At 42.9% G+C, this 22,203-nt stretch overlaps 1 protein-coding gene across 1 annotated transcript in view; it reads right to left on the bottom strand.

Moving 5' to 3' along the window:
• The window catches only part of IL1RAPL1 (interleukin 1 receptor accessory protein like 1), a 455,782-nt gene that overhangs the window by 115,234 nt on the left and 318,345 nt on the right, over positions 1 to 22,203 (bottom strand). Inside the window, exon 5 of the mRNA XM_030202535.1 lies at positions 10,677 to 10,751. Within this exon, the coding sequence (XP_030058395.1) occupies positions 10,677 to 10,751 (75 nt within the window). The remainder of the gene's footprint in view (positions 1 to 10,676; positions 10,752 to 22,203) is intronic.

Genomic DNA, 22,203 nt, shown 5'->3' with positions numbered 1-22,203 from the left:
GTAAGGGCTCAGGAAGTTTATTCCAAGCATAGGGTGAGGCAAGGCAGAATGAGCGGAGCCTGGAGATGGCGGTGGTGGAGAAGGATACTGAAAGGAGGGATTTGTCCTGTGTGCGGAGGTTACGGGCGGGAACATAAGGGGAAATGAGGGTAGAGAGGTAATGAGGGGCTGCAGACTGAGTGCATTTGTAGGTAAGAAGGAGAAGCTTGAACTGTATGCGGTATCTGATTGGAAGCCAGTGAAGTGACCTGAGGAGAGGGGTGATATGAGTATATCGGTTCAGGCGGAATATAAGACGTGCAGCAGAGTTCTGAACGGATTGAAGGGGGGATAGATGGCTAAGTGGGAGGCCAGTGAGGATTAAAGGGGGGTAGATGGCTAACTGGGAGGCCAGTGAGGAGTAGGTTGCAGTAGTCAAGGCGAGAGGTAATGAGAGCATGGACGAGAGTACGGGTGGTGTGCTCAGAGAGGAAAGGGCGAATTTTGCTGATGTTAAAGAGAAAGAAGCGACAGGTCTTGGCTATCTGCTGGATATGTGCAGAGAAGGAGAGGGAGGAGTCGAAGATGACTCAGAGGTTGCGGGCAGTTGAGAAGGGGAGGATGAGGGTGCTATCAACTGAGATAGAGAGTGGAGGAAGAGGAGAAGTGGGTTTTGATGGAAAGACGATAAGCTCGGTCTTGAACATGTTCAGTTTCAGGTGGCGGTTGGATATCCATGCAGCAATGTCGGATAAGCAGGCGATACCTTGGCCTGGGTCTCCGCGGTGAAGTCTGGTGTGGAGAGATACAGCTGGGTGTCATCAGCATAAAGATGATACTGGAAACCATGAGATGAGATCAGTGAGCCCAGGGAAGAGGTGTAGATTGAAAAAAGAAGGGGTCCAAGGACAGATCCCTGGGGAACTCCAACAGAGAGCGGGATGGGGGTGGAGGAAGATCCATGAGAGTGTACTCTGAAGGTGCAGTGGGAGAGATAGGAGGAGAACCAGGAGAGGACAGAACCCTGGAACCCAAATGAGGACAGTGTGGCAAGAAGTAAATCATGATTGACAGTGTCAAAAGCGGCGGATAGATCAAGGAGGATGAGGATGGAGTAGTGGCCTCTGGATTTGGCAAGGAACAGGTCATTACAGACTTTAGAGAGTGCTGTTTCTGTCGAGTATAGAGGGCGAAAACCAGATTGAAGCGGATCGAGGATGGCATGAGAGGAGAGAAAATCAAGGCAGCGGCTGTGAACAGCACGCTCAAGTATTTTGGAGAGGAAGGGTAGGAGGGAGATGGGGCGGTAGTTGTAAGGACAGGTCAAGTGATGGTTTTTTGAGGAGAGGTGTGACTACGGCGTGCTTGAAGGTGTCAGGGACAGTTGCAGTGGAGAGAGAGAGGTTGAGGATATGACAGATGGAGGGGGTGACAGTATGAGAGATGGTGTTAAGTAAGTTGGTGGGGATGGGATCAGAGGAACAAGTGGTGCATTTCGAGGAGGAAAGAAGGCGGGCGGTTTCCTCCTCGGTGATATCTGGAAAGGAGGAGAAAGAGGCCTGGGTTGGTTGGTTGAGGGAGAGGGTTGAAGGGTGAAGAGGAAGAGGTGGCTTGGTAGTGAACTCAAGGTTGATCTTTTGCACCTTGTCGTGGAAGTAGTCAGCCAGTGATTGAGGTGAGAGTGAGGGGGGTGGGAGCGGAGAGCACTTTGAGGAGGGAGTTAAGGGTGGCGAAGAGACGACGAGGGTTGGCACTGAGAGAACTGGTCAATTGGGTGTAATACTCCTGTTTGGCAAGAAGTGTACAAGAAGTGAGCCTTTTCCAAATGAAGGAAAACTCTGGAGTGAGGGGGCATACAAAGAATTTAAGAGGAAACAAACTTAGGAGGAATCTAAGAAAGTTTTCGTTCACAGAAAGGGTGGTGAAATGTGGAATGGCTGATGGAGGTTGTAGAGATGAGGACTGTGAAAGTTTAGGACAAGCACATGGGACCCCTTAGGAAAAAGAAGAGTTAGTGGTTACGGAGGATGGGCAGACTGGATGGGCCATTTGGCCTTTATCTGCCATCATGTTTCTATTTCACCTCTCTTAGTGTTTGTGAGACATAATATGTCTCTGAAAGAGGAACCTATGAGGTCCTCAAAAACTCATGCACAATCAGATCTGTGTAAAAAGGTTTTGTGTGTTCATACTATATGTGAGGTTAAATCACAGCAAATATTTTGATGCATCAGACTTCTTCAAATCATAAATTAACACTACAGTGTTGGGGCTTCTGGAACTCCTAGAAAAATATTTATACTGGTATTTGGGAGCAAGCCAGAATCACTAGGTGACTTGAGTTCTTGACTGGCTTTTTGACGTTATGTCAATAAATTGACTGATCTTGCTGCAGTTATATCTGGCATCTTTCCTATACCAGATGAGGCTGTTTAGGGTTTACCATAAGCATTAAGGAGGCAGTTCTCGAAGTCCAGTCCTAATGCTGCATGGTGAAAGCTAATTTTATAACGGGTGCCGGGATTCCACTGTAAAATATTAGCATGCCACGGGTAGGGCACACAATATTAAGAAACCCATCGAGCTGACAGAGATGTGGCTGCAGAAACGATGCAGGGATGTGTGTAAATGACATGTTCCAACCATGCTATGCCCATGTATTTACGTACTGGGATATGTAGTCACCCTGCTGTCACTTTCACAGGTTCACTTACACACGTGACAGTATTCAGTACATTTATACAATCACAGAGCGTGTCAATGCAGCATTGCACTTAAAGATTTGCCCTTTACATTTATTGCAGTTTAATAAACCAGAAACATTTAATTCTAATTCATTTCACAGAATAGACACAACTGAAACTGTCTGAGCCAGATAAAAACTGCAGAGGGAAGTCCTGAGGCCACAGTACCAGGAGGAGAGGAAGAAATGCTGATACTAATTATTCACTGTCCTCTCACGCTATTGATTTTCACTCATGATCTTCCTGGGTTACTGAACACACTCCTTCTGTCTTGTGAGATCTCTACAAACCTCTTTAACCATGGGGAGATTTTGCATCTCAAGGTGATCACCACAGGGCAGCTTGGAGGCTCGATGCCAAGAACATGCATACGAACATTTTCTCAAGCTCTGTCAATACGACATATGTTGCTCCTGAATGTTCTTTCATAAAATCCTTCTATTGGCATAATATACCAGATAATGCAAGGAACATAGTGCATCTAGTACTACAGTTCTATCTACAGTCCTATTTACTTATGGCAACAGATTTCCTAGCCATTAATTGACATCCATTTTTCGAATCATAATATAAGTTTTATTTGGCTGATTACTAAAGGGTTCTAGTGTTTCAGCAATGCTCCATGGGTCAATTAAGTCTGTATCTATCTCAGAATAGCATAAGAACATAAACGTTGCCATACTGGGACAGACCGAAGGTTCATCAAACCCAGTATCCTGTTTTCAACAGTGGCCAATCTAGGACACAAGTACCTGGCAAGATCCCAAAAGAGAAAAAAAGAATTTATGCTGGCCTAAAATATCTTTCAGAGCAACTGGTGACGTGTGTACCATGACATCGTCTTCATTCTGCACAGGTAGGACTTCTTTCGGCCCCTGGGTTTCTAGATGCATAGTCACTCTAGAGTGCAATACCGTTTCCATTCATCAGTGTAATGTTAGAACAGCAGAGCAGGAGAGAAGGGCAGGTGTCTTTGCTTGAAACTTGATACATTTTTTGCATCACTAAAATATGGTGGTTGATGTAAAATTGGTTTGTTTAGTTACTTTTGAAGTTACAGTACAGTCTCAATTTGCCAAGGTAAACAGGACCGACCCATTGTGAGATAAGTGAAAAGTTGGGTAATACGGAAAACACTGCATAAACCCCTCAAACAATACATAAAAAATGGCACAGAGTTCCCAATTTTCAAAAATTGTTTATTAACAACACTATCAGGGGCATAATCGAAAGAGAAGGGTGACCATCTTTCAACACAAATTGGGAGATGGGTGTCCTTCTCTTAGGGTTGCCCAAATCGGCATAATCGAAAGCTGATTTTGGACGTCCTCAACTGCTTTCCATCGCGGGGACGACCAAAGTTCCCAGGGGCGTGTCGGCAGTGTACCGAAGGCGGGACAGGGGCATGCTTAAAAGATGGGCATCTTCATTGGCTCAATTTAAAAATCATCTTTCTCCATAGCTGGTTATTTTGATGCTCAAAAGTCATAGAAGAGTCTAAAATCACTCCAAGAACTCTAGCTTTATCATTGACCAGAAAGGTATTCTTTTGTGCCAGAACAATCTGTTTAGGTATGACAAACTCAGAACTACTAAAGTAGAGAATTTGTGTATTATTAGAATTAAGTGTCAACATATTTTCTAAGGTCCAGTGCTTGATCTTTTCTATACAAAGGGATAATCTATTTGCCGTATCTTGTAGATTAACAGACGTAGATATCATCTGCATAAGATAACACACATCTAAATTCAACTGAATACTACCTAAAGAAGCCATGAAGAAGTTCAAAAGAAGAGGTGATAAAGGGGAGCCTTGAGGTACCCCATACCTGGAAACCAAAACTGAGAAGAAACATTATCCTTCTTAACATTAACTCCTATTTGTTGAAAACTCCTGAAACCACTTCTGCACAGCCCCCCCCCCCCCAATGCCTATCCCACTCAACCTCTCCAGTAACAATTTGTCATCCACCACATCAAATGCGGCGGGATATGTCAAATTGTAGCAAGACTTGTTTGTTCCCCAAACTCAGGGGCCCTTTTACTAAGCTGTGTAGGCGCCTACACATGCCCAATGCAGGCCAATTTTGAGTTACCGCACAGCTACCATGTGGCCCTTGACGGTAATTTCATTTTTGATGTGCGTCCACTATGCACATCCAAAAAATAATTATTATTTCCTGATGAGTGTAACGGATGCGTGTCAAGTGGTATTCTACATGCACACGTCATTAGTGCCCTGTGAACGCGCGAGACATTACCACTAAGTCAATGGCTGGCGGTAAAATCTCAGACCCAAAATGGATGCGCAGCAGTTTTTATTTTGCCGCATACCCATTTTCATCAAAAAATTTTTAAAAAGGCATTTTTTGCAGGTGCACTGAAAAATGGATCTGCATGCACCCTAAACCTGCACCTACACCACTGCAGGCTATTTTTCAGCGCACCTTAGTAAAAGGAACACCCCCCCCCCTCCAGTTGCTTCCTAACATAAGAAATCAGAACTAAAAGAAAAGCTTCTGTGAGGTGACCTAGTCTGAAACTGAATTAAGTATGCAGACATGAAAATTTGTTCAAATAATCAGCAAATAATGGACTTACATATGATTCTGTGACTTTAGTAAAGAAAGGGACAAAAGTTTGGAGGTAAAGTAGGATCTAATTCTGAACCCTTGGGGATCGGTGTTAAAATAATTTTACCCATATCCAAAGGAAGAGATCCTCATCGTAACAGACCACCTGAAACTGAACATGGCCAAGACCGAACTCATTGTCTTTCCACCCAAACCCACTTCTCCTCTCCCTCCACTCTCTATTTCAGTCGATAACACCCTCATCCTCCCCGTCTCATCTGCCCGCAACCTCGGAGACATCTTCGACTCCTCCCTCTCCTTCTCTGTGCATATCCAGCAGACAGCCAAGACCTGTTGCTTCTTTTTCTATAACATCAGTAAAATTCGCCCTTTCCTCTCTGAGCACACCACCCGTACTCTCATCCACTCTTTCATTACCTCTCGCCTTAACTACTGCACCCTACTCCTCACTGGCCTCCCACTTAACCATCTATTCCCCCTTCAATCCGTTCAGAACTCTGCTGCGTGTCTTATCTTCCGCCTAGACCGATATGCTCATATCACCCCTCTCCTCAAGTCACTTCACTGGCTTCCGATCAGGTACCGCATACAATTCAAGCTTCTCTTATTAACCTACAAATGCACTCAATCTGCAGCCCCTCATTACCTCTCTACTCTCATCTCCCCTTACGCTCCTACCTGTAACCTCCGCTCACAGGACAAATCCCTCCTCTCAGTACCCTTCTCCACCACCGCTAACTCCAGACTCCGCCCTTTCTGCCTCGCCTCACCCTATGCTTGGAATAAACTCCCTGAGCCCATACGCCAAGCCCCCTCCCTGCCCATCTTCAAATCCTTGCTCAAAGCCCACCTCTTCAATGTCGCTTTCGGCACCTAATCATTATTCATCTATTCAGGAAATCTAGACTGCCCCAATTTGATTGACTGCACTTTTTTGTCCTTTAGATTATAAGCTCCTTTGAGCAGGTACTGTCCTTCTATGTTAAATTGTACAGCGCTGCGTAACCCTGGTAGCGCTTTATAAATGTTAAGTAGTAGTAGTAGTAGTAGTAATACCCAAAGTAATCCACTGAATAAAGGCCAAAGGACTGTAGAAAGCAAATATTTTGGAGTGGCATCCAAAAAACATTGAGAATGAGAAAGTTTGTCCAAAAGTACCTTAATCTCTTCAGTAGTAATAGAACTGATCCACATATATTAGTTCATGCAATTTCACATCAATAAGACAAGAAATAAGTTACAGTCCTTTATGCTTATCCCAACATGCGTGGGATAAGCATAAAGGAATCCTGTGCCGAAGGAATGGATCCTCAGGAGCTTAGTCAAGATCGGGAGGCGGGGCTGGTGGTTGGGAGGCGGGGATAGTGCTGGGCAGACTTATACGGTCTGTGCCAGAGCTGGTGGTTGGGAGGAGGGGCAGGTGGTTGGGAGGCGGGGATAGTGCTGGGCAGACTTATACAGTCTGTGCCAGAGCCGGTGGTGGGCAGCGGGACTGGGGGTTGGGAGGCAGGGATAGTGCTGTGCAGACTTATACGGTCTGTGCCAGAGCCGGTGGTTGGGAGGAGGGGCTGGTGGTTGGGAGGCGGGGATAGTGCTGGGCAGACTTACAGTGGGGGAAATAAGTATTTGATCCCTTGCTGATTTTGTAAGTTTGCCCACTGACAAAGACATGAGCAGCCCATAATTGAAGGGTAGGTTATTGGTAACAGTGAGAGATAGCACATCACAAATTAAATCCGGAAAATCACATTGTGGAAAGTATATGAATTTATTTGCATTCTGCAGAGGGAAATAAGTATTTGATCCCCCACCAACCAGTAAGAGATCTGGCCCCTACAGACCAGGTAGATGCTCCAAATCAACTCGTTACCTGCATGACAGACAGCTGTCGGCAATGGTCACCTGTATGAAAGACACCTGTCCACAGACTCAGTGAATCAGTCAGACTCTAACCTCTACAAAATGGCCAAGAGCAAGGAGCTGTCTAAGGATGTCAGGGACAAGATCATACACCTGCACAAGGCTGGAATGGGCTACAAAACCATCAGTAAGACGCTGGGCGAGAAGGAGACAACTGTTGGTGCCATAGTAAGAAAATGGAAGAAGTACAAAATGACTGTCAATCGACAAAGATCTGGGGCTCCACGCAAAATCTCACCTCGTGGGGTATCCTTGATCATGAGGAAGGTTAGAAATCAGCCTACAACTACAAGGGGGGAACTTGTCAATGATCTCAAGGCAGCTGGGACCACTGTCACCATGAAAACCATTGGTAACACATTACGACATAACGGATTGCAATCCTGCAGTGCCCGCAAGGTCCCCCTGCTCCGGAAGGCACATGTGACGGCCCGTCTGAAGTTTGCCAGTGAACACCTGGATGATGCCGAGAGTGATTGGGAGAAGGTGCTGTGGTCAGATGAGACAAAAATTGAGCTCTTTGGCATGAACTCAACTCGCCGTGTTTGGAGGAAGAGAAATGCTGCCTATGACCCAAAGAACACCGTCCCCACTGTCAAGCATGGAGGTGGAAATGTTATGTTTTGGGGGTGTTTCTCTGCTAAGGGCACAGGACTACTTCACCGCATCAATGGGAGAATGGATGGGGCCATGTACCGTACAATTCTGAGTGACAACCTCCTTCCCTCCGCCAGGGCCTTAAAAATGGGTCGTGGCTGGGTCTTCCAGCACGACAATGACCCAAAACATACAGCCAAGGCAACAAAGGAGTGGCTCAGGAAGAAGCACATTAGGGTCATGGAGTGGCCTAGCCAGTCACCAGACCTTAATCCCATTGAAAACTTATGGAGGGAGCTGAAGCTGCGAGTTGCCAAGCGACAGCCCAGAACTCTTAATGATTTAGAGATGATCTGCAAAGAGGAGTGGACCAAAATTCCTCCTGACATGTGTGCAAACCTCATCATCAACTACAGAAGACGTCTGACCGCTGTGCTTGCCAACAAGGGTTTTGCCACCAAGTATTAGGTCTTGTTTGCCAGAGGGATTAAATACTTATTTCCCTCTGCAGAATGCAAATAAATTCATATACTTTCCACAATGTGATTTTCCGGATTTAATTTGTGATGTGCTATCTCTCACTGTTACCAATAACCTACCCTTCAATTATGGGCTGCTCATGTCTTTGTCAGTGGGCAAACTTACAAAATCAGCAAGGGATCAAATACTTATTTCCCCCACTGTATACAGTCTCATTCAGTTCAGCCTGTGTCTGGCCAACCTTAGATGAGAAATAATCTGCTAACCTTGGAGCACATGGATGACTCAGACGACCGGAGTCTGCTGAAGAAACAGAAACTTCACCAGATGAAACAGTTTCTCCATATCAAGAGGACAAGGCCCAACCATTTTGCTTTAAAACAACCTTCTAGCATCAGTAGTTGTCCTCTTACACTGGTTAAACTGTTTATTTCAAGAAGATTTAACATTTTGATCTTTTGTCTTAACACCAAATATTCTCTAGGTGTCGTCAGGTTTGTTTCATATGTAAAGGTTCCTCTGTATATCAAGGATATCTCTTGTTAAATACAACCTTCTTAGAAATTAAAGGAGTCAGTTCATCAAGAACAACAGTAGAGATTGAATCTCATTGGTGCTTCAAAGACCAGGAAATGGATGACAAGAGGCCCAAAACACCACATTATCCACCTTTCTAGGAAAATAAATTAGTTTACCTGTATACCTAGTTGGTGGTTTAGCTAAACTTAAATATGAACTCCAACAAAAAGTGGTCGGACCAGGGGATAGGGGACCAAAAAGCAGAAGCAGCCAGGTTAAAAGGAGAAACAGACAAAATATCAAGTGAGTGACCTTACTCATGAGTAGGTACCTTACCCAGCAATGCTGAATCACAATTGCTTTAAAAAGATGTAAAATCCTTAACACTACTGTCCTGATAGTCAGCTTAAGTGCAGGTTCAAATCACCTACAAGAAAAACTCTAGGAAACTGACTGAGGATTTGCAAAATTAATTCTATTAATAAAGACGCCACCCTAGGCCAAAGACTATGGAAGTGATAAATAAATAACAGATGTAGGAGATTCATCCTTTAGTGTACAAATAATATACTCTGTCTCAGGAGAAACAGAAGAGTTAACCATAGATAATTAAAAAATAAAAGATTTGAAAACCACTTCCACAACACCTCCCCGTTTATCCAACTTTGGGGAATTGATGGTACTGTATCCAGGGGATATAAATGAAAGAGTGATGGTCTATCCTTCTCCGTTACCCAGGTTTCAGAAATAAACATAAAACCTACATCATAAGGCACTATTAAGTCATTTAAAAACAACATGTTATTATTGATAGATCTAGCGTTAACATATATTGAGGTTAGATTGTAAGCTCCTTTGAGCAGGGACTGTCCTTCTTTGTTAACTGTACAGCGCTGCGTAACCCTGGTAGCTCTTTAGAAATGTTAAATAGTAGTATATTGAGGTTAACTGGAGCAAATGTTTAGCTACTAGATAAAGGAAACTCTTTTTTCACTGGAATGAGCTCTGAATAAACTTTAGGCCTAGAGCCTTTCAACACTGCTTCACATTTCCTACTCCGTGGACAATCCCAACCTGTTCTCAAGGGGATTGGTCTATTTCCTATAACCACCTCAACACTCATCAACCACACATCTATTATTGGAATAATACGCAAGTTTAAATCTTTGCTTACGGGTTGCTGTCATCCAGACTGGAATGGAAAGGTGATAGGTACAAGCCTTCCCTGCCTTAATTGAGAATGCTCCCAATTGGGCTAAAAACAAATAAAGAACCCAGTGCATCTTGGTAATTATAACCCCAGATATTACAGAAAAGTAAAACTAAGCTAGGCATCAAACAGAAGTTAAAAATATAACTCCAGCCCTTTTACCAGATTCGCGTACAAAGGGGTGTATTAGTTTTTTCAGGTTAATTATTTTGGATCAGTCCAGCAGGGAAGCATCACAGAGATAGAAAAGTTCTAGGTGGCCCCTTATATTCATCAGTGAAGGGCATTTGGACCTCTGAGGGACTTTGGTCTGGTTTGCATGGACAAGACAGAATGAATGAGCTCTTACAACTGTGAAATACCTGTGTCAGCTGCTTCCTACAGGATATGAGGTGACTGCTGAGATCTCACTGTCATCGAACCCCTTCAGCTATGGTCAGCATGAAGAGATCATATTTTCCTTCTTTGGAGGATTTTCTTATAATTAGTAACACTTCACTTTATGTTCATGAACCAGTAATTATGAGATACCTACTATAGTGTCTACATAATAATCCTTAAATAGAAATGTCTTTCCAGGTTAACCCAGTATCACCAATAAATCAGACTCCTCGAGCAAAATTTACCACTTACCAATCTGTATTTCTTGGATCGTCAGTTTACCTTCTAGAGGATGAAGCAACTTGGGAGGTCTGTCTGTCAGTGGAGCTGGAAAAAAACCCAGATAAACAATGATTATATGATGAAATTTACACAACGTTTTTTTTTATTATTAAACCACTCTAAAAGGCAAACTAAGACATGCCAAATGCAAGGGAAATGGTTGCCCTGTCACATAACCTACGCACTGAAGGTTCAGCAGGGCTCCATGTCATTGCTGCTGGTGTTGCTACATCTAGATGATCTGAAAAAGCTTTCCTCGAGGCAGGTTCAGTTTTTCTTTTTTGAGGGGGGCAAACAACAAAATTACCCAGGGCCAAGCAGCACAAAGAGCCCCCTTGGAAAAACTGAGTCTGCCTGGGCCAATTTCTTATTTCAATGTTTGGCCTCATTATCGCTGAGTGCTCTGCTGTCATTTCATAGATTGTACCTGTCTACTTTTCTGTCATAAATCTTAGGTAATTGTTTGTCTTATCCCTCTTGTCAGATCTAATAGAACTACCACCCAGGAACGCAAAAGAATCTTCCCGTACACCCCTCATTCTTCATCCTCCCAAGTGTAAGGGTTTGAAATACAAATCAATGCATGCATCTACCTTTTCCTATACGAGCACGCAGCTCTGGAATGCGCTGCCATGTAACTTGAAAACGGTCTATGAACTGACCAATTTCCGCAAACTATTAAAAACCTATCTCTTCGACAAGATATATCACAAAGATCAACATGTGTAACTGTATAATCTTTTGAACTTCTAGTATTGTCTTATAATGTCTTTTGCTTTAACACCACCATGTAACACAAACCTTCTGTAAACCTAATGTATATTCACTTCTATTTCCAGTACCCATGATGTATTGTAAGCCACATTGAGCCTGCAAAGAGGTGGGATACAAATGCAATAAATAACTAAATAAATAAATAAAATTAAGTCCTGTGGGGGAGAGGGGCTGATTTTAATAACAAGATGGCCAACACAATTAGTACATTCGCAGGCCAAATGTCTATATTAATATATTATTATGGTGGGGTGGGGAGGGGGGTCAATAGAACTCAATTTCCCCCCCCCCCCACCAGAACAAATAACTATTTCACTATTTAAATCATTTCATGTGTCACAAAGTTGCTGAAATCACTCACAATCATTCATTCTAATTTTTCAAAAGTTTCTTTGGACCATCAGAAGCAACTGATATAGTTTTAGTGGCTAAATAGACACATCATGCTGCTAAGCTTCCTCATCGGTCCTAGTCGTTGTATATAACAATTCTTCTTTGCAAAACTTCTTCACACGTAATACACTGAAAATCTGCTCCTGCAAAAACGTTTTAGTTTGAAAGCTTGAACTTATCTGAACAGATGCAACAACGCACGTTGACGTTTGGAGAGCCATGCGCCTTAAGTAGTAAAAATGCCAGGTTTATAAAGGCAACCAACACACACACAAGTCTCTTCTGAAACAGGTACCAGTAGCACAAGGTTAAAGTTGAAGGTTCTCTCAGGGATTCGGGAGGGGCAGCCCAAACAGTTTCATGTTGCTTTCTTCTGGTTTTCCTTTGAAGAGTACAGACTGTTTGCAAAGGAGGGGCTGCATACGAAGAGGTCGTACTGGGTCCCATTACTGCACTGATGCCAGGAAACAGTGCTGACTCCTTCAGAAGACGGCAATTCTCTTTGCATATAGCGGGGCGATTCTACACATCTGGGCAGCACAGTTTAGGTGCCACATTACGCAGGCTGTGTACGTCTACTAGCACTATAGAAATGAAGCTATTAGTAGTAGCGACTGTCTGCGGAATTCTCGTTATAAAGGAGTAGCATAAGTTGACAGTTACGTGCCTACATTTAACAGGTGTAAATGCGTCTGTCCGAATACGGCATTTTAGAAGCGAAAGTGAGACAAACCCCCAAGCTTCTACCCATATGACAGTATGAAATAAGAAACCCAAAACAAATTATACCCCACCCCTAAAAATTCAACACTTGAAGATTCCCAAACTCAAATTTGACAGACAAAACTTCAAGGCATATGAAAAGGAGAAATGGGTCTCTTTGTGGCAGAACTTGCTGCTTTAAGAAGTATTTCATTTTTCTTATTTATTTAAGCATTTTTAGCCCTCCTATTATCTAGGTAGGGTATAATAATAAATACAAAAAACACATAACAATAAAACCCCCTCTACATCTTCTAGTTACCCACACCCTGCTTGTGTTCGCTACAGCAGTGCAGCCTTCAACTATAAAAGGCTTGAAAAAAAATGTGTGTTAAACAGATACATGGTGAGAGGAAAGGTTTAAATGGAACCTTCCTCAGGTCTTCAGTGTAAAGTCAGAAAATGCAGAGTTGCATAACTCATAGAACACTTTAAATGACACTTATATTTGCAGCAATCGTGCAATAACAGTGACAACCAGCTCTGTAGCTGTCAGAAGTGCTGACGCTCAAATGTTAAGCATACATTTAATGATTGGGCTGCTGTTCTGTATAGGAAAGGTAGCACACCTATGTTCCCTTATAAAAAAATCTAGATTTATTATTTATAACCTGCCCTTATCCAGGGCGAGGTACAATATACACACATAAAAATAAAAAAAAAACATAAAGACAAATTATACCAAGAATTAAATTCTAACAATCATCAGGAATCTAAATAGGCAAAAATGTTCAATGCACAGCCTTATAGTTAGATATAAACAGACAATGCCTTACACGTGATGAAAATGTAGTTAAATGCAATAATGTCAAACCACTTATAACAAAGGAAAAATGGCCTCACAGAGCTCCTGGATTAGCACAATCTACTGGAGCTTAAACAGATCGTGCATAATCCTCTGTTCATCATTGGCCAAAAAAAACCCCTTCGAAATTGCTATGAAGTCTGAACAGAGAGACACTGAACAGCTAACTAGAGCTAGTTTCAAAGATGGTTCCGCCACCAAGACCCTGAAGCAGCAGTACGAAACACTGGCCATCGTCGGCTTGGGGCGAGGGGAGAAGAAACTAGCTCCAACAGCAGAAGCTACAAGTATTGGTAGCAAATGCATCTGAAAGATAAGTGGTCTTTCAGTCTCAAGAATTTTCTATGCAAATCTAACCAGTGTTACTGTTGATTACAGCGTGTATTGTATGAGAGTCGTATAGCAATTAAAGCTACAGTAGCAATTAGCGATGATGAACAGTAGCAATGATGAACAGAGGATCATGCACGATCCGTTTAAGCTCCAGTAGATTGTACTAATCCAGGAGCTCTGTGAGGCCATTTTTTCCTTCGTTATAATTGACATTATTGCATTTAATTACATTTTCATCACGTGGAAGGCATTGTCTGTTTATATCTAGCGATTGTGTGTTGTTCCACATCCTAATTTAATTACGTTTAGCAGCCTTATAGTTAAGCCAAAGTAACAGAGAAAGCCAAGCTCATCATGTGTGCTTTAAGTCGGCACTTAAAAGTCCATAAATGAGTCTCATGTTTCAAACCAGCAGATAAACGATTCCATTCTTAAGGCCCAGCAATCAAAAAAGAGCCTTTTCTAGTCACATCCAAATGATATTGAGTCATAGCAGGTAGAACTAAATTCCCAGCAGTTATCGAGTGCAACTGTCTCTGAAGAACATAACGCTGAATAACATTCCTCAAATACAAAGTACAATCATGAAACAAAGCATGATGAACTAACATCAGTAACTTGAATTTCACCCTAAATGCAACCGGCAGCCATCTCAACTGCTTTAGCTGAGCTGAGATATGATCATATTTCAACAAACCAAAAACGAGGCACACAGTTGCGTTCTGCACAATTTGCATTGAGTGAACACAACAGATAGTCCCAAATATACAACATTACAATAATCCATCGCAGACACCACCGTAGCCTCCTCTACCACCCATACCCTATGGGAAGCAGATGACGCAAACCTACTTAAAAGATGCAATCTAGAAAAAGAGGATCAGATCGGGTGCTGAATCTGTGGATGAAAAGAAAATCCTGAATCCATCAATCCCCCAGACTCCTCATCTGAGCCGAAATCCTCACAGAAGTACCTGGTAAAGAGACAGACTTGGGAAATACAAGAGATGCATCCACACTCACAACAAACAATTCTGTTTTATTCACATTCAACTTTGAACGGTTCAGTTGCAACCACAACATGACTTCTACATATACACATTCTGCATTCTCTGAACAGCAGCATAAATACGGAAAGATATTCCTAACAATCGTAATTCCTAATTTTAGGCACCTGTTATATAATTGTCCTCAGTGAGACTAAAGTAGGATGTCATATATGAAGCCAATGCTGCTTCTGCAAGAGAAGAGTGATGTGATCAAAGATTCTACAGCCATAAAGAACAACTGTTATTGCTTTAACAGTGATGACTTCAGACCACTCAGTACGGAACTATAGAAACATAACCAATTTACATAATAACATATGAATCAGCATACTGGGTCAGACCAATGGTCTATTTAGCCCAGAATTCTGCTTCCAACCATGGCCAATCACAAGTTAGTAGCAACATTCCATGCTACCAATCCCAGGGCAAGCAGTAGCTTCCCCCATGTACCTTTCCTAATAATTCCTAGCATCCTCTTTGATTCGTTGGCTGCTTCAGCATACTAAGCAAAACATTTCAGCGTATTTAGTACTAGAGAGAGCTCCTTGTGACTCTGGGCAAGTCACTTAACCCTCCATTGCCCCATGTAAGCCGCATTGAGCCTGCCATGAGTGGGAAAGCGCGGGGTACAAATGTAACAAAAAAAAAAAACGAATTGGGAGACTTTTGGTACTGAGAGACGAATGAGCATAACAAACTTTCCAGACAGCCTGGCAAGACTCTAGACACATGATATGAAAAGTCAAAGTGATTGTCAAGGCAAACACTCAGGACAGAAATGGTTTCCCCAGTGGGAATGGACATTTTCAGTAACTGATAACTTATTTGGGGAATATTTCTTCCTTGTAAGCTAGATTCTTTTTTTTTTGGGGGGGGGGGGGGGGAGGTTAAGCTTGATAACATGTGCCAGAAGCCATTTAGAGTATTGTCCAGATGGCCATTTAGTTTAGTGATATCTGGGGATCATTTGCATCTGTCTAAAAAGAATAGCTGAGTATCAGCAGCATAGAAGAAAACACTGATGCCGGGATTTAGTATACGAGTTTCAAGTGATGAAGGGCAGAGAGTAGAGTGATGATACCAGTACGGACCCCCTGAGGCACTAGAATTGGTTCAGACATGGCATTGCTTCAGACAACCTGAAAGGTTTCATTGGACACGAACGAGTGGAACTATTTTACAAGCAATTCTGTCCACACCACTACTCCAGAGTCACATTAAAAGTAGGGAATGGTCAACCATGTCAAAAACAGAGCTCATATCCAACATGGCACTTCTGTCTCTGCAAACAAAAGCTATTCAGTACTATTCTGTGGGAGAAATCCATGAAAGACAGGCCTCATTCATTGTTCATTATTTATTAAAATTTGATATATGGCCCAAACTATATACACAGAAGAGCATCTGGCTCCCCCTCAAGGATCCTTCATCTCCTATAGGCCCCCACTTGGGCCTACCTTTCTGATTCCTGGTGGTCTAGCAAAGAAAGGGTGGGAATGATGCCTGCTCACTCCAGTCCAACATGGCTTCCAATACTAGAGATCAGGGCAATCATTTTGAAGTGGGAGCAGTGAAAGACAGGAGTAAGTGGGCTTTGCTCCTGCCCTTTCTCTGATAGACCATCAGATGTTCTTCTAGGGGTTGAGATGGAGGGTGTGAGGATTGGATTTGGGAGGAGGGGGTTGGACCTCATCAGATAGCCTTATGTGGGTCCTAGCCAATATTCATCAAGAATCCACATAAGCATCTTATGTGGGTCCTGACGGAATATAGGCCGGGACCCATATAAGAGCCAGCGGCCTGACAGAATCTAGTAAGATCCAGATATTCAAAGTCCGGAACTGAATACTAAGGCCTAATTTTGCAGCTGGTGGTCAGCATTATAAAAAACTGCCAACTGCCACTAGCTGGATAGTGAATGGTACATAACTAAAACAGATAATTACACATAGTGCACAGACAACCTACTGTAAATTACAGATGTCTGGAAATTCAGTCCCTCCTTCTGTCTGCTCTCTAAAACCTATTGTAAAAAAATGTATTTACAAAACTTTATGTAATCCCTCATTATAATGGGGAATACTAGACTGATGAGAAACCCCTCTCTAGTCACTGGGGGAAGAGAACTGGTTGGTGAGGGAAATTGAGAAGCCCAACCCAAGGGGAGTGTTTATGGGAAAGTGCTGAGGGAAATGTTCCTGGAGATAGGGGGATTGGACTTGATATATTGCCTTTCTGTGGTTACAGTCAAAGTGGTTTACATATTATATAGAGGTATTTACTTTCTACCTGGGCAAAGGAGGGTTAAGTGACTTATCCAGAGTCACAAGGAGCTGCAGTGGGAACTGAATCCAGTTCCCCAGGATCAAAGTCCACTGCACTAACCACTAGGCTACTCCTCCATTAGCAACATTCCATGTAGAATCTCAAATAGGGAAAGGGAAGTTGGACATATACTGCATTTCTGTGCTTACAAAGAGGGGCATAATCGAAAGAGAAGGGCGCCCATCTTTTGACAGAAATCGGGAGATGGGCGTCCTTTTCTCAGGGTTGCCCAAATCGGCATAATCGAAAGCCGATTTTGGGTGCCCTCAACTGCAGTCCATTGCAGGGACGACCAAAGTTCACGGGGGTGTGTCGGAGGCGTAGTGAAGGTGGGACTGGGGCGTGCTTAAGAGATGGGCGTCCTTGGCTAATAATGGAAAAAAGAAGGGTGTCCCTGACGAGCATTTGATCGGCTTTACTTGGTCCATTTTTTTCACGACGAAGCCTCAAAAAGGTGCCCAAACTGACCAGATGACCAGCAGAGGGAATCGGGGATGACCTCCCCTTACTCCCCCAGTGGTCACCAACCCCCTCCCACCCTAAAAAAAAAATTAAAATTTTTTTCCCAGCCTCAAATGTCATAAGTCGCATTGAGCCTGCCATGAGTGGGAAAGCGCGGGGTACAAATGTAACAAAAAAAAAAATACCCAGCTCCCTGACAGTATGCAGGTCCCTGGAGCAGTTTCAGTGGGTGCAGTGCACTTCAGGCAGGAGGACCCAGGCCCACCCCTCTCCACCTGTTACACTTGTGCTGGTAAATGTGAGCCCTTCAAAACCCACCCAAAACCCACTGTACCCACATGCAGGTGCCCCCCTTCACCCATAAGGGCTATGGTAGTGGTGTACAGTTGTGGGGCATGGGTATTGGGGGGGGGGGTTGGTGGGCTCAGCACACAAGGTAAGGGAGCTATGCACCTGGGAGCAATTTGTGAAGTCCACTGCAGTGCCCCCTAGGGTGCATGGTTGGTGTCCTGGCATGTGAGGGGGACCAGTGCACTACGAATGCTAGCTCCTCCCATGACCAAATGCTATGGATTTGGTCGTTTTTGAGATGGGCATCCTTGGTTTCCATTATGGCCGAAAACCGGGGACGACCATCTCTAAGGTCCACCATCTCAACATTTAGGTCGACAATCTCTAAGGTCAACCTAAATGTTGAGATTTGGACGTCCCCGACTGTATTATCAAAACGAAAGATGGATGCCTATCTTGTTTTGATAATACGGGTTTTCCCGCCCCTTCGTGGCAACGTCCTTACAGATGGGCGCTCTTAGAGATGGTCATCCCCGTTTGATTATTCCCCGTGGTTTACATTTTACATACAGCTACTTATTTTGTACCTGGGGCAATGGAGGGTTAAGTGACTTGCCCAGAGTCAGAAGGAGCTGCAGTAGGAATTGAACCCAGTTCTCCAGGATCAAAATCTGCTGCACTAACCACTAGCCTGGGATTCCGGAATCCTGCTAGTCTTGGGGTTTTACATGGAATGTTGCTACTCTTTGCCTGGAATATTGTTAATGGGACTTGATAGACTGCCTTTCTGTGGTTTTTGTGACTACATTCAAAGCGGCCAGAGTCACATGGAGCTGCAGTGGGAATTGAATCCAGATCCCCAGGATTAAGTCTGCTGCACTAACCACTAGGCTACTCCTCAACTAGCAACATTCCATGAAGAATTTCAAATAGTAGCAACATTCCATGTAGAATCTCAACTAGGGAAAGGGAAATTGGATTTGATATACTGCCTTTCTGTGGTTTTTGGAACTATATTCAAAGTGGTTTACATAGTATATACAAGGTACTTATTTGTATTAGTTCCCCAGGATCAAAGTCCACTGCACTATCCACTAGGCTACTCTTTCACTAGCAACATTCCATCTAGAATCTTAAATAGTAGCAACAGAACCTCAAATAGTAGCAACATTCCATACAGAATCTCAAATAGTAGCAACATTCCATGTAGAATCTCAAATAGTAGCAACAGAACCTCAAATAGTAACCACATTCCATGTAGACTCTCAAATAGGGAAAGGGAACTGGGACTTGACATACCGCCTTTCTGTGCGTTTTACACAGTATATACAGGTACTTACCACCAGGGACCCTTTTGGAGAGGGGGGTGTCTTGTATGGGTTCAAAAACTAAGGCTGAACTAAGTGGAAGTTTCTTTCAGTAAAAACATTGACCGTGAAGTGGAGGATGCTCCAGGTAGAAAGCAGAGGAACCTAGCCTGGGAGCAGGAACAGGGAAGGAACCTGTTCGGAACCAAAAGCAGTAGCTCTAAGAGGTGTACCTTTGGGAGACTGTCGGGCTTATTTTTGAAAGAGAAGGACGCCCATCTTTCGACACAAATCGGAAGATGGGCATCCTTCTCACAGGGTTGCTCAAATCGGCATAATCGAAAGCCGATTTTGGGCGTACCCAACTGCTTTCCGTTGCGGGGACGACCAAAGTTCCCAGGGCATGTCAGAGGTGTAGCAAAGGCGGGATTTGGCAGATCTCCTGGACTGGATGGTACTGACAGAATTATTATTATTATTATTTATTTAGATTTTGCTCACACCTTTTTCAGTAGTAGCTCAAGGTGAGTTACATTCAGGTACTCTGGATATTTCTCTGTCCCAGGAGGGCTCACAATCTAAGTTTGTACCTGGGGCAATGGAGGGTTAGGTGACTTGCCCAAGATCACAAGGAGCAGCAGTGGGATTTGAACCAGCCACCTCTGGATTACAAGACTGGTGCTCTAACCACTAGGCCACTCCTCCACTCCCAACTGAATTGAATTAAAAAATGAACTTGCAGAACTATTGTTAGTAATATGTAATTTATCTTTAAAATCAAGCTTGGTACCAGAAGATTGGAGGGTAGCCAATGTAACGCTGATTTTTAAAAAAGGTTTCAGAGGTGATCTGGAAAATTATAGACTGGTGAGCCCGACTTTGATACCAGGCAAAATGATAGAGACTATAATAAGGAAAAAAATTACAGAGCATATTCAAAAGTATGGATTAATGAGACAAAGCCAACATGGATTTAGTGAAGGCAAATCTTGCCTCACCAATCTACTACATTTCTTTGAAGGGGTGAACAAACATGTGGATAAAAGTGAGCCGGCTGATATTGTGTATCTGGATTTTCAAAAGGCATTTTACAAAGTATCTCATGCAAGACTCCAGAAGAATAGAAGGTAGTGTCCTATTGTGGATTAAAAATTGGTTAAAAGATAGAAAACAGAGAGTAGGGATGGGGGTAACTAGTGAGGTAATCAAATCTGCTGACGACACAAAGTTATTCAAAGTTGTTAAATCTCAAGAGGATTGTGAAAAATTACAAGAGGACCTTACAAGACTGGGCATCTAAATGGCAGATGACGTTTAATGTGAACAAGAGCAAAGTGATGCATGTGGGAAAGAGGAACCCGAATTATAGCTATGTCATGCAAGGTTACACATTAGGAGTCACCGACTGGGAAAGGGATCTAGGTGTCATCGTTGAAACCCTCTGCTCAGTGTACGGCGGCCACTCAGAAAGAAATAGAATGTTAGGTATTATTAGGAAAAGAATGGAAAACAAAAACGAGGACGTTATAATGCCATTGTATCGCTACATGGTGCGACCGCACTTTGAATATTGTATACAATTCTGGTCACCGCATCTCAAAAAAGATACAGTGGAATTAGAAAAGGTACAGAGAAGGGTGACGAAAATGATAAAGGGGATGAGACGACTTTCCTACGAGGAAAAGGTGAAGCGGCTAGGGCTCTTCAGCTTGGAGAAAAGATGGCTGAGGGGAGATATGATAGAGGAATGGGTAGGCATGAATCATTTTTTTACTCTTTCCAAACATACTAGGACAAGAGGGCACGTAATGAAGCTGAAAAAGTAGTAAATTTTAAACAAATCAGAGAAAATATTTCTTCACTCAATGTGTAATTAAACTCTGGAATTCGTTGCCAGAGAATGTAGTAAAAGCAGTTAACTTAACGAGGTTTTAAAAAGGTTTGGATAGCTTCCTAAGAGAAAAGTCCATAAGCCATTATTACAATGGACTTGGGGAACATCCACTGCTTATTTCTAGGATAAGCAGCATAAAATGTATTGTACTGTTTTGGCCGGGATCTTGCCAGGTACTTGTAACCTGGATTGGCCACTGTTAAAAACAGGATGTTGGGCTTGATGGACCTTCGGTCTGTCCCAGTATGGTAAAGCTTATGTTCTTATTAGTGAGTTCCAGAGCTCAACTATTCTTTGAGTGAAAAAAAATATTTCTTCCTATTTGTTTTAAAAGTATTTCCATGAGTCACTCTACTTCCTTGAGTGACTCATAGTCTCTATAGTTTTTGAAAGAGTGAAAATCAATTCATTTTTACCCATCCTACACCACTCAGGCTTTTATAGACTTCAATCAAATTCTCCCTAAGCCTAAGCCTAAGCCGTCTCTTTTAGAAGCTAAAGAGCCCTAACCTCTTTAGCGTTTCCTGATACAGTAGGAGTTCTATCCCCTTTATCATTTTGGGAATTTGTTTTTGAACATCTTCTAATTCCACTATATCTTTTTTGGGATACCGAGACCAGAACTGAATGCAATACTAAAGGTGATGCCATAAGAACATAAGAGTAGCCATACTGGGTCTGACCAATGGTGTTTCTAGCCCAGTATCTTGTTTCCAACAGTGGCCAAGCCAGGTCACAAGTACGTGGCAAAAACCCAAATCATGGGTACACTCCATACTCCAAGCCACCAGTCTCAGGGCAAGGAGTTGCCTCCCCATGTCTATCTCAATAGCAGATTATGGACTTTTCCTCCAGGAACTTGAACAAACCTTTGTAAAAACCTAGATAATCTAACCACTGTTGCCATATCCTCTGGCAAAGAGTTCCAGAGCTTAACTATTCGTTGAGTCAAAAAATATTTTCTCCTATTTGTTTAAAAAGTATTTCCATGTAACTTCAAGTGTCCCCTAGTCTTTGTACTTTTGGAACAAGTAAAAAAATCGATTTACTTCTACTCGTTCTACACCACTCAGGATTTTGTAGACCTGAATCATATCTCCCC

The sequence above is a fragment of the Microcaecilia unicolor genome, chromosome 4, assembly GCF_901765095.1.
Source record: "Microcaecilia unicolor chromosome 4, aMicUni1.1, whole genome shotgun sequence".
NCBI lineage: Eukaryota > Metazoa > Chordata > Amphibia > Gymnophiona > Siphonopidae > Microcaecilia > Microcaecilia unicolor.
This window is presented reverse-complemented; position numbering and strand designations above follow the sequence as displayed.